The sequence below is a fragment of the Protobothrops mucrosquamatus genome, unplaced genomic scaffold (assembly GCF_001527695.2).
Source record: "Protobothrops mucrosquamatus isolate PMUCROS unplaced genomic scaffold, P.Mucros_1.0 scaffold78, whole genome shotgun sequence".
Classification (NCBI taxonomy): Eukaryota; Metazoa; Chordata; class Lepidosauria; order Squamata; family Viperidae; genus Protobothrops; species Protobothrops mucrosquamatus.
In genome coordinates this window covers 859,059-872,522 of record NW_015386455.1, presented here as the reverse complement: position 1 = coordinate 872,522, position 13,464 = coordinate 859,059, and the positions used below count along the sequence as shown (strand labels likewise).

Sequence of the window (13,464 nt, the reverse complement as noted above, 5' to 3'; positions counted from 1 at the left end):
AAAATGTTTTCTTTCCTTTTAATATAAATGAGATTGCCATGCTTCAGAGAAAGTATAAATGAAAGTCAGTTACTGTATATCTGTAGCTAAAAGTAATGAACAATTACATAAATAAATCAGAAGGCAAACATAATGATGAAAGTAATTATTTATCCTCCTGCTAACATAGGGCATGCTTTTACCATTACTCTAAACCTGTGCTCATGCCTATCTAGCTCTCTTGCATTGTTACTCAAGTTACAAAAAAGTCAGTCTTTCTGTTTGCAGTGATACGATTCTGACATTTCCAAACTCAGATCGAAGTGTTAGTTATAACCTCTAAAGACCATATCACTCCGTTCCAGATTATTTTAGGGACCATTGGAATCTGCCCAGTCCTTACAATTAGAAGAAAGGGATTGGTTACAGTCTTTGCCCCACAAGATAACAAAGGATAAACCAGAAGGTAAGTTTCTGTGGCAGGCCACTACTCAGAACCCTTTATCCTTGGACATGTGTCAGGTACCCTGATGACTTACTTTAGTGACTCAATTATTGAGGGTGATGTTTAGTTTGGGGTGGTACTCTTTTGTTATCTTTCATTCCTGGTATAGGTATTGATCTTTATGTTTGTAAATCGCCTGATGGACAATGAAGATACTGAAGTGGTAGATAGGTTCTACCTTTTAGGATCAAACAATAGTAAAAGAAATATGCTGCAGACTAGCACTTGGTAGAGTAGCCATGAAGACCTTGGAAAATGTATTTAGATGCTTGATGTGTCTATACCTACAAAGATCAGAATTGTTCCAGCCATAATATTCCCTAGTGACACCCTGTGAAGCAAATGGTGGACTTTGAAAAAGTCAGGTAGAAAGTGTATTGATGTTTTTGAACTTCCTAATACTACAGATAGCATAAAAAGCCCCAAACAAATGAATCATCAAACAAATCAACCCAGATTTCCTACCTGAGGCACAAATGAGAGACTCAAACTATGATACTTAGGATACATTATGCAAAAGATGACCAGCAGCAAGATGAATGGATTCAGTTATAGTGATGATGGCAGACCTGAAAGACCAGGTTAAGCACAGATAATCACAGAAAAAACCTGTGTGGTTATACAAATTGACACCAAATTAATGGCACATAATCAAATAATCTGGACTCTGAGGAATTGGGTGGTAGAGCAATGTTCATAAATAAATGTTTTGAAGATGTGGGAATACTAAGAATTTCATTTTTTTTCTTTGCACAGGGAAGTGAACAGGTCTGCAATAATCTGGGGTGGATACAAAGGGAATAGCATGTTCTGTAACCCAATTTATCAGCTGGAAAGAGCATTTAGAGCGTGTGTCCTGCCTGCTGTTTTTTCCCAAAGTCTGCTGGGTGAAGATGGCAATATTTATCTCCTATCCGCAAATTTATGCTCCCTCAGTCTTATGCCAGAGTTGTCAGCTCTGGGATTGGCAGTCGGGCTCAGCAAAAGGCCTGAGGGGATTGTACAAAATCTATTATTTCTTCCTATTCCTCAGACTTACCCATCTTGGAGAGGTCAAGCTCAGGACTGCAAGGCTTCTGTGCAAGGTTATTTATATTGATTAGTTGTATATTGTAATAAATGGTTGAATGTCAAAATTGCCTTGATTTTTTTGTATGTTTAGTTTTCACTACTTTACTAACTATAGCAACTATTGCTTGGTAAGGATTCAATTTTGTTAAAGATAGTATCATTCAGATCTGCAAAAAACTCAGATTACCAGATATAGAGACCATGAGCATTTGTTTTAAGACTGTAGTATTCAAGATGTAGCTAATGTCCAATTTGAATAAAATACCTCCTAAGCAACTCCAATGTCTTAGAATTTCAAATGCTACAAATAAAATGTGCTGCAAATTCAAGAGACTTCATGTTTTTTCTAATAGTGTCACCATAGCACCATATACTTCTGCTATAACTTGAATGCAGTACAGGTAGTCCTCAATGTACAATCACAATTGAGCTGAAAACTTCTGTTGCTGAGACATTTGTTAAATGAGATTTACCCCATTTTAAGATCTTTCTTGCCACAGTTAAGTTAGTAACACGGTTAAGTGAATCTGGCTCCCGTTGACTTTGCTTGCCAAAGGTTGCAAAAGGTTATCACTTAACCCCAGGACACTGCAGCTGTCACGAGTCAGTTGCCAAGTGTCTGAATTCTGATCATGTGACCATGGGAAATCCGCAATGGTTGTGTGAAAAATGGTCATAAGTCACTTTTTTCAGTGCTGTGGAATGGTCATTAACTGAACTGTTGTATGTCAAGGACTACCTGTACAATTGGTTCTAGTGCTTTTTCATTGGATCTCATCATAGAACACAACACAAAAAGAACAGGCTTACAAAGGAATATTAGAGAAAATCATGGATAATTCTAATATTTACTTGTTGCAAGTACAGTATACTAGCATAGGAAGCAGTATGCCTCTCAATAATTTGCTCCTACGAATTATGGATAAGAGGTTATGTAATGTTTTTGATGGACTTCTCTGGGAGTAGGGCTTTGCCTTTATCCTGCACTAATATTCTTAGGCAATAATAAACCACTGGCCCATCTAACTTTTTCTTTGGGGAGGTCTCTTCAGGTCAGTGCTGACACCTGCTGAGTACCTGCACAAGTCTCTTAAGTTTTTTTTTGAAAGATTTCAAAGTGGTTTGCCCTTTCTTGCTTCCTAGGGCTGAGAGAAAGTGACTGGCCCAAGGTCACCAGTAATGAAATGGTGCCTTCTAGTGGATCCATAGCATGACTGTTTAAAAGGTATATGATGAGGGAAAAAAGGTGGCTTTCCAGCTTTGTTATCAGATGTTTCATTTGCTGTCTAGAACAGAATCTTTTTCTGTGGCAAGTGACATAATACGTAAGCTGGAAAGTGTGGATAGAAAATAGTTATCATCTTTAAACTCGAGATTTCACACATTTCAGTAATAAAAGCAGATATGTCAATTAAAGATCTCTTAAAACAAATTCTTTAGCAAACAATTCTGAGCTGAGCCTGGAAAATTCAGACAAATCCTCCACATAATTTAAGCCACATACAATTTCTTCCTAGTATATCCACAGAAGGCTACTTCAAAGTCAACCTCTACTTTGAACTAAGACCTTTTCCAAAGTGCCAAATCTGTCCCAAACAGAATCTTGCTTAATATATACCCCAGTGGAGAACCTCAGACAGGAATGCATTTTTTTTGTCAAAAGCTGTATTGTGAATAAGACAACAGAAATGGTTTACTTTCTTCAAACATATATCTTTTGCGTATTTTTTCTTCCCATAGTCAACTTAAATCGTTTTGGGAATAGCTCAGAAAAATGATATATGTAGTATACATCTAGAGTCACAATTCAAAAGATCTACAGAAGGCAGTTTCATAAAACTAAACCAGAACGTTTATTATGCAATTTTAAGTTTTTAGGAAGTAAGAGAGAATAGCTTGTAGACAAGACAAGAAAAAAATTGGCTGTTCTGAATGTTAATATAATTTTGACTGGCAAGAACTTTAGAATGAATGAAAAAGTACTTGAATCTAAAAGTAAGAAAGCATAAACCTTACAGTAATACTGAAAAAGTATTAAGAGGCAACAGCCTCTTGAATCAAAGTCAACAGATTGTCCAAAATCCTCAATTACAAAGATATCCCAATAGTCTTTTAAAAAAATAACATAGTTCATTACTGAAATTTATTTTCTCAGTATAAATTTATCCCTGATAATTGCAGAGATAACAAGTCAGTATTCCCAAAATATGTAACATTTTTGGTAACAGTAGCCAGTAGTCTTGAGATGAAGGATAAAGAATATACTGTAACAGCTTTTTTCACATTAATTCACATTTCCTTTGATGAACTGTTTGCTACTTGAGGTCCATTGTCTAATTAGCTTTATTTAAAGGAGTTTTAAGCTTTTTAAAGTTTTGCATAATTGCTCTTTATTTCCTATTATTTATGCTATGGTTATCAAAATCTGGAAGAGTCCCTGAAATATTAAATTTGTGTAGAACAGCTACAAATATCCTTGTACAAATTAGTTATTTAAGTCTTTCCTATTAGGATGCCAATTTTCAAAGCAAAAACAAAAAAAACCTTCCTATTTACTTCCAAAACATGTTTTCTTTTTGATAATACCAAGCATTGCTTCTCATTATGTAATAAAATGATCTTTTGAAAGAAGGTTGAGTTTCTCTTTTCTGTGGAAGTGAAATAAATTAAGTAATCCTGAAGAGAAATTGTTTTACTTCTTAAAAGACTAAATTTCACTGTACTTCTAATTTAAAGATTCTGGCTTATTCCAACAAGTAGAATACCAAGGTGTCACCTTAGTAAGAAGAAACTGAGTTTGAATGGGCTCCCTTATCTCATGCACAAATGCCAAATACCAGTTGATGTCAGAAACTCCTCCCTCAGTGTCACTATTGCTTAAATAAGGCACTGAAAAGCTGCTTCTGCTTTTGGGGAGAACAATTATTTAAATAGCACATCTCCTAATCAATAGTGTAGTTCTGGATTTTTTTTACGACAGCTGTTATCAGATACGTATGGTTGTATCTTCATGGAGTGTTGCAGATTACAAAGATTCTACCATCATTTCTTAAAGAAGGCAAGCAAAGAAACTGAAGTTAAATTTGGAACGCTTGAAATACCAATGAAAATTATGTGTCCTCCTATGCCTTAAGTATTCACTTCCCCTGAACTCTTTCAGAATGAAACAGACAAACACAAATGGTATTGCATATTATCTGCCTATTACAAATAGTCTACTTTAAATCAAGCAATTATTAGGAATTTAAAAAACCAAATAATCATCATTGCTGAACATGTCAATTAACTGAATATACAGTACAGAATCATATACGATCTGCAAGCAGCAGAAAGTCATTTTTAACTGTCCCTTTTGCTTTCCAAAACCCTTCTTATAAAACATTTCTTTTGCAGTCATTAAAAATATTTGTATGTATAATACAATCTTATTGTTAATTCAAACACATGAAACACCTCAATACCTACGGTACCAAAATAGATTGAAAACACCATACCTGTCTAAATAGAGAAAAACATATTAAACTATGTTTAGAATCAGCTTATGAAAAATGATTTAAGATATAATCTATCTGCTTTGGGACATTTATAGTAGTAGTATGACATGCTATTTCTTTTTGCTTAGTGTAGCTTGAAGATATACCTGCATGAACGGTTTTCCAACAGCTTGAAATAAAGGAAACATCCAGTTTGCAGAGACTGACATAGAGTGCACAGTGCTCTAGAGTTATGACTCCTAGATATTAACAGCTTCTAAATTAAACTATTATAGCAACTACTCCCAAAATGGAAAATAAATCTGGATTATTTTCACAATTATAATCTGCTTTATAAAGAATTTCATGACGGTTTATATTTTTTCCAACCAGTTTCAGGGACATCTGAAATGACAATTCACTGGCTTCAAAAGGGCGGGGATGACTGGGCAATCAAAGAACTGTGCACATCAAAATGGGCAAGGCCTTGGTTGCCTAGTTTACCCTGCTTTTTAAAGTTGTGATCGTTGCTGAAGAGGCTCCTGTCTAATTTCAGGAAATGCCACAATATCTCTAAGCAATTGTTCATCAAATATATGCAAGCAGATTCACTCACAAATAATCTTTTTCTTATCACTTGGAAATAAATTTTTACTACTATTAATTTTCTATTATTTTCTATTAGAAAATAAATTCTATTCAAGATTTTTTTTTCAGAGAGACAATGATCTTCTTCTGTAGTTTTGGTGGATCTTTATTAAAGTGCATCATGTTATTAGCCAACATAACTTATATTTCTGTACTGTCTTTTCAAAACAAAAGTCAGAACAGGGGTCTTATCCTATTAAAGGATCATCATCTTCTTCCTGAAGCTGGAGTCTTGAAAATGGACGTAGAGAAGGAGTTCTTTTCTTTGTGATTATTATAAGGCACATCAGAGTAGTTAATATCATAAAGACACCAATAACTATTCCAATCGCTTCAGGAACATTTATGCACCACTGATCAACTAATAAACACTTGGAATTGCTCAAAGTGCCATTATTAGGTTGGGATTTCAACCCTAAAATATGACACATCATTGGATAAATATCAATAGTACGGATTGAATTTAGTCTGTAATTTTTACGGAAAGCAGATCCGTGAGCTGCCAAAAATGGCTGCATACTTGGAAGAATATCATCATAGCCGTGGTCTCCTACTGAAAAATAAAGAAGCCAAGAATTGTTAATGCATTGCAAAGATTTAGCTAAGTTATTTTATCTAGTAAATATAATCCTGCCATTACAGGATTATAGCTTAACTTTTTTCAATAAGCTATTGTTTTCTGCTTGGTTAAAAATAGAAGCAGAATATTTAAATTTAATATTTTAGTTCATCAAACTGTTAAAATTGCATAATCTTCAAAAGTAAAAAAAATCAATCTCCAATAAAATCAATTTGATATTTAAGAAGATTATGACAAATATATTAATTCCAAGGAAAGTATTTTAACATTATCTCCTATTAAAACAACCTGTTTGTCAAGTTACAAGTTGTGCACTTTCTGCTATATCTCTGTGAGAATACCCCTTGTTGTTTCCCATCCCCTGCTTGCCACCCCATAGAATAGTCACATAGCACAAATATGTTTCAGGATATTTTTACACTGCTCTCTCAGAATCTAATATTTTATGGACATCCCAATATGCTGGACTTTTCTCCCTTTTTCCTATTTCAGCAAATCTTGGGGTTCCCTGATATGACAATATCAATTTCTTGTTTCTCAATGGCCTATTCTGACTATATAAGCATAGTAAAACATGTGAATTTTCTGTTCATGCTTATGATATATAATACTTTAGTTACCAAATCATGTAAAAAACTTTATATGTTAAATTCTAAATTTCACTGTAAAAAGGAAGGCTATTAAACCAATAATTAAGTTTTAAAAAGAGATAAATCTCTTTAGTCTCCTTATCACATTTATTGGCTATTTCTATAGATCAGCTGAAGCCAATTGCTGAAATCTCTCCCTCCCAATATTTACAATCAATATTCTGAGATTACCGATATCTGTAACCTTTTTCCTCCATCAAAATTAAGGTTTCAACCAGGAAGAGATACAACTGAAGGACATTATGCTAAGAAAGGTCTTCAGTGTTGTCCAGATTTCACCCCAAAATTTCCTGCCGCTAAACTTTATATCTGTCTAATAGGAGTGTCTGTAAATCCATTGTTTCTCTTCACAATCCTTAGCTTATAAAACTGGTAATTGTGCTCCAAACTTCTAAATGAGATGCTACCTGATTTAGGTGACTTTAGGGCTTCATATTTTTGCAATTAGGGCAATCCAGTTTAGTATTCTAAATTTCTGAATACATAGAATTAAGCAAAATATATTAGTTAAGAAAGAATCTAATCTTTAGTGCTTTCAGATATTTTCAAAAGGTTTCTGTTTTTTAATTCTTCTATGCTTTATATAACTATATCCTCCCCCATCAGAAAGAGAATTATATATTTTAATTAGTAAGTGTTAAAAAAAACTTACATCTGGGAAGAGACCCATTCTGTACAATTGTCCAGCCTTCATCTGCAACCAAAATTATTGGCTGAATGCGCTTATTGTGATGGTAATGATATCGCTCTGGAATTTCTTCTTTAAGATAAACCTTCATATAAGGGCTGCAGTTTTTCATTAAGTTATATACATGTGTCACATCTAAAAAAACAAAGTATAAATAAGTTGGTCATTTATTTATCTGTAAAATTTAAAAACTTGTTACTGTGAATATAAAAAGTGCATTCATATTTCCTAAGAGCTTAAGTTTAATGTGAACCACATCTACTCTTATTTTCATATGCTTACTTTCAGAAGTAAAACTATACGTTTTTAAGAGTTAAATCATTCTTTATTTTAAAGATGCAATAAGGGACATTCTAAACCCAAAATATTTTGCATCTGAAATGCTGCATCCTAGTATTTTGAGCTTAGAGTAAAACACTGAATGTTGTCCCCAGTTCAGAACAGAGTATGTTCAAACATCTTAAATTCTTAAACATTGTAGCATTACAATGTTTTAGAGAATCATACTACAGGTTTACTTTCCCACTAGGCCTCTATGGCTATTTGTTATAGACAGAATATATATTTTTTTAAAAGCTAGTCAAATTTATGACTTGTGGGAATTTTTCAAGTTTAAAAATGATCTCATCAGCATATTCATAAGTATGGTGGTAGTTAACAGTCAATATGGACTATCACTCCACCTTTTATTGCCATACCTAAAGCAAAGAATGAGACAGCAAGTGATCTGTTTCAAGTTCCCTAGACCTCTATAGTATAAGGTTCAAATGCTTGATGTTTGTTATATGTGTAATTATGTGTGTAACTTGGAATATTCAAAACATGATGAATTTGTACTGATGAATGTTTTGAAGTTTGGCTGTGCTCAGGACAAAATAGCTTTCTTATTTCAATGACTTTTCTATATGCAATAACAAATTTAAACAAAGACAACACTAGAAATTTGTAGTGTTAATCATAACATAGCTTTGTTTACATATTGGTCTTAACTAATATAACATGTAAAATTATTATGCTCAGTTGAAAAAACACTATAGAGAAAGGAATTCAGTATTTTTCTGATCAGAATCAGTAATCTTAATATTCAACAAACTGAGAAATACGATTAGTGACTTACTTATGAAATTACATAACTTTGAGAATAATAATGTTAAAAGCATTGAATAGTAACAGATTTTACATTATTAAGAATATACTTACTATTTGGCAATATGGCAGCAACCGGGCTTCTGTCTATTAGCATATAGCTGCTACGATCAATGCAATCATCCAGTTTGATTAATCTCTCCTGAGAGCACTGTGCCATGCCATGATCACTTGTAATGATAACATTAATTTCTTCCCACAACTTTGAAACTTTGAGCTTCTCAACAAGTAGGCCAATATGCTTATCTACTTCTTGTAATACTTTAGCCATATTCTTAGTATCTTCTGGTCCATACTTGTGTCCACTTGCATCTGGTTCTTCCCAATAAAGAGTAGCAAAAGTAACTAATGGATTAGAACTATTCAGCCATTCAATAATCTTTTCTACACGTTCACTGAAGCTTACTGAAGAATTGTATTTCATAAAAAAGTGAGGAAGAGTATTATGAATTTTTACATCTGTGCCAGGCCACATTGCAGAAGCACTTGTTTTGTTCTCCTGCCATTCATTGCTCACCCAAATAGGAATTGCTTCATCCCACCAGAAAGAATCGGTATCATTAAACTGTGAAAAATGCTTCTTTTTATCAATGTCAAACATTTCATTTGCTACAATACCATGGCTTTCTTCATACAGGCCTGTGACTATACTGTAGTGATTTGGAAAAGTTTTTGTGATGAAAGCATTGGTAATATGTTCTACTAATACACCAGCCTTAATAAAATCCTGGAGATGTGGAAGTTCGTATTTCTTCAAATAATCAGCCCTGAAGCCATCAAAAGACACCAGAAGTAATCTTGGCACTGACTTGCTAACAGATTTACCATTGGAGTAAGAAATTATTCCATTAAAGAGTAGTACTATTACTAAAAAAAGCATTCTGGATAAAATTTCAACATGTATAGGAAACAAGGGTACCTGAAAGGAGGAGAAAAAATGAAATCCCGATTAAGAATTTCAAGCCAAAGAATTATTTTCATCCTAGCCAAGCACTGAACTCTATTTCCAATAAATTCAATTTATATTCTACTTAGGAGAGTTGCTAATTATTATAACTATACATTTCCACATATTTTTCAACTGTGTTTTATACATAGTAGAGACTGGCAACCTAGCAGCCTGGGCTTCTACAAGGCCAAATCCAGTATGAAACCATAGAAGTCTAACAAAATTTCAGTATATTCCTGTATTTCTATGTGAGATTGCCTACCCAGGGCAGGAAAATCATACTATCAGTATTTCAAGAGCTCAACCCATTATAGTTAAGCAATATAGGATGTGATTTATTTAAATTCAGTAACTGGTTACAAAAGTAACAATTCAGAAGTTGAGATATGGACAGTATAAGCCTTACTATTTTACTATCATTTTTCTTTTATGTTGAACCTGATCTGATTGCTGTATCTTAATTTCTTGCAAAGGCACTTGCAAGTGCCTTGACTGACAGTCAAGTCTCCATATTTTTTTAGACATATAAAGACCATTTCCAATCTATTCATTCCACCTTTTTTAACTTCAAATTAGAATTTACACATAATTAAAGTTCTGAAGAACTACTACTTACATATGGCTAGAGTACAGAAATGTAACTTGATTTAACAGAAAAATTAGTGTGGGCATAATGTTACCCCACAGGGTTGCTGCTGCAGGGAAAACAGGAGATAGGAACATTATGTATGCCACCTAGAGTTTTATAAAAATAAAAGTATATATTATTAATAAAGTTATTTTTGTTTTTGCTTTCTTCATAAATTAGGGTATTTCTATTTTAACAGATTTAGTTTAAATATATCACAGATATATTATTTATATAATATATAAATTATATTTATATAACATATTATAAATATGCCGCTATAGGGCATTGCATGCCAAAAAAAAAAGAGATATACAAGACAGTTTTTTCCCCTTGTGCCATCACTCTGCTGAACACCTAATTATCACAGTACTGTTTTATGTCTAAGAATATTTACCCATGTAGTATTGCGCTATTACTATTATTTCTCTCACCTTTTCTACTACTTTCTCCTATTGGTATCTTATGAAAATATTACTTTGTTGTTTGTATGTATACTGAGAGCTTATGCATTGGAAATAAATTCCTTGTATGTCCAATCACACTTAGCCAATAAAGTATATTCTAATCTAGTCTAGTCTCATCTAGTCTGTAATATTAATGAAACCCAAATGGGACAAACTATAGGTAATTCTCAATTTACAACCAGTTGCGTAACCATTGTTCAAAGATACAACAGACTTTTAGAAAGCTACTTATGACCTATCCTCAAAGTTATAACTGCTACACAATAACCTGCAGTCATGTTTTGGGACCTTGGCAACCAGCTTGCCTTTATGACCAGTTTCAGTGTACCACTTTCACAGGATATCAATTTGTAACTTTGGTAGCTTTATGGCAAAAAACTACCATTGGATATTCTGGATCTAGTTAATGACCAAGTGGTTTGCTTAACAACTTATTGTAACTCAATGTAAAAATGGTCATAAAATCAAGTCAAGTCACAATGGTAATCCACTTAATGACCATGACTTGCAATCATAATTCCAAGCCCAATTGTGATTGTAAGTTGAAGACCATCTATATATCCTCACTTAATATATTGACATTAATACATATTCTTTCAAAAATGTTACTATCCAAAGCAAAGCCTGTAATTTTTGATAGCATAATATATACCTATGGCCAAGCCTGCAAACACTTTCAAGAGGTAATTGCTCAATAAAAAAAATAAGATATTGCCGGAAAACATAAGTAGTTGTTTGTCTGTATACTAAATGGCATATATTAATATGGCAGTTTTGTTTAATTTTGTTTTGAATGAACAACAGAATCTATATACAGGTACTCCTTGACTTGCAACAGTTCATTTAGTGACTGTTCGAAGTTACAACAGCTCTGAAAAAAGTGACTTATGATCGTTTTTCACACTTACAACCATTGCAGCATCCCTATGGTCACCGGATCAAAATTCAGACACTTGGCAACTGACTCATATTTATGACGGTTGCAGTGTCCCGGGGTCATGGGATCACCTTTTGTAACTTTCTGACAAGCAGAGTCCATGAGGAAGCCAGTGTTATTAATGAACAACTGCATTCATTCGCTTAACAACTTCACAAGTTAGGTCATAAAACGGGGCAAAGCTCACTTAACAAATGTCTCGCTTAGCAACAGAAATTTTGGCCTCAACAGTGGTTGTAAGTTGAGGACTATCTGTACATTTCTGTAACAGAGGTCAACAATATGGCACTCACATAGGATTCACAGAGATACAGTGGATCCAGAATTCTCAAGTATCCACTGGATCTCTCAAAAGTAATTTTTTAATCCCCCTCCCACCAGTCCTTATCTTGCAAGATGCCCCAAACGAATTGGAATTCTGCCATATAAAAGTATAAAGAATACACTGGCTTTATTATGGTCTTAAATCAGAACAGAAATCCTGGTTATAAATAGTAACATTATAAGAGCATTAATAAGGTTAGTCAATGTCAACTTCTATATTCTAATTAAGAGTTTCTTAAAATGTGGTCTTAGGACCCTCTCAGAAGTTTGAAGAATCAAAATGATTTGCCAGTTTATACTGAGAAATACATTATTTAAATCCCATTACACAATTGTGAGAAGCAGCTACATGCAGTATCATGCATGAAATTTAAAGGCTATCCCAAGGTCTACCTGAGTCAGCAATAATAATAATAATAAAGTTGTAAGGGACCTTGGAGGTCATTTAGTCCAACCCCCTGCTCAGGCAGGAAACCCTATACCATTTCAGACAAATGGCTGTCCAGTCTCTTCTTAAAATCTTCCAGTATTGGAGCATTCACCACTTCTGGAGTCAGATTGTTCCACTGGTTAATTGTTCTAACTGTCAGGAAGTTTCTCCTTAGTTCTAGGTTGCTTCTCTCCTTGATTAGTTTCCATCCGTTGCTTCTTGTCCTGCGTTCAGGCGCCTTGGAAAATAGCTTGACTCCCTCTTCTTTGTGGCAGCCCCTGAGATATTGGAATACTGCTATCATGTCCCCCCTCGTCCTTCTCTTCATTAAACTAGACATACCCAATTCCAGCAGCCTTTCCTTATATGCTTTGGCCTCCAGTCCCCTGGTCATCTTTGTTGCTCTTCTCTGTACTCTTTCTAGAGTCTCAGCATCTTTTTTACATCGTGGTGACTAAAACTGGATGCAGTATTCCAAGTGTGGCCTTACTAAGGCATTGTAAAGTGGTATTAATACTTCACGTGATCTTGATACTATCCCTCTGTTAATGCAGCCCAGCACTGTGTTGGCCTTTTTGGTAGCTGCAGCAGCACACTGCTGGCTCATATTTAAGTGATTGTCCACTAGGACTCCGAGGTCCCTCTCACAGTTACTACTATTGAGCAAGGTACCCCCTATACTATACCTGTACATTTGGTTTTTCTTGCCTAAATGTAGAACCTTATTTTTTTCACCACTGAATTTCATTTTGTTAGATAGCGCCCAGTGATCAAGTCTGTCCAGATCCTCCTGTATCCTAAGCCTGTCTTCTGGAGTGTTGGCTATTCCTGCCAGCTTGGTGTCATCTGCAAATTTGATGATTTCCCCATCTATCCCCTCGTCCAAATCGTTGATGAAGATGTTGAAGAGCACTGGGCCCAGAACAGAGCCCTGGGGCACCCCACTATACACTTCCCTCCATGTAGATGTGGTTCCATTGAGGACCACA

General features: G+C 34.4%; 1 protein-coding gene across 3 annotated transcripts in view; it reads right to left on the bottom strand.

Moving 5' to 3' along the window:
* Positions 1 to 3,389: 3,389 nt before the first annotated feature.
* The window catches only part of LOC107284279 (bis(5'-adenosyl)-triphosphatase ENPP4), a 12,746-nt gene continuing 2,671 nt past the window's right edge, over positions 3,390 to 13,464 (bottom strand). For 2 of the 3 annotated variants that reach the window (XM_015812306.1, XM_015812308.1), the window contains exons 2-4: positions 8,795 to 9,659; positions 7,559 to 7,729; positions 3,390 to 6,229 (exon numbers count right to left, since the gene is read on the bottom strand). In XM_015812306.1, the coding sequence (XP_015667792.1) occupies positions 5,865 to 6,229; positions 7,559 to 7,729; positions 8,795 to 9,620 (1,362 nt within the window). In that variant the 5' untranslated portion in view covers positions 9,621 to 9,659 and the 3' untranslated portion in view covers positions 3,390 to 5,864. Of the gene's footprint in view, positions 6,230 to 7,558; positions 7,730 to 8,794; positions 9,660 to 10,305; positions 10,417 to 13,464 lie in introns of those variants that run through there. The other variant, XM_015812309.1, reaches the window with a different exon arrangement.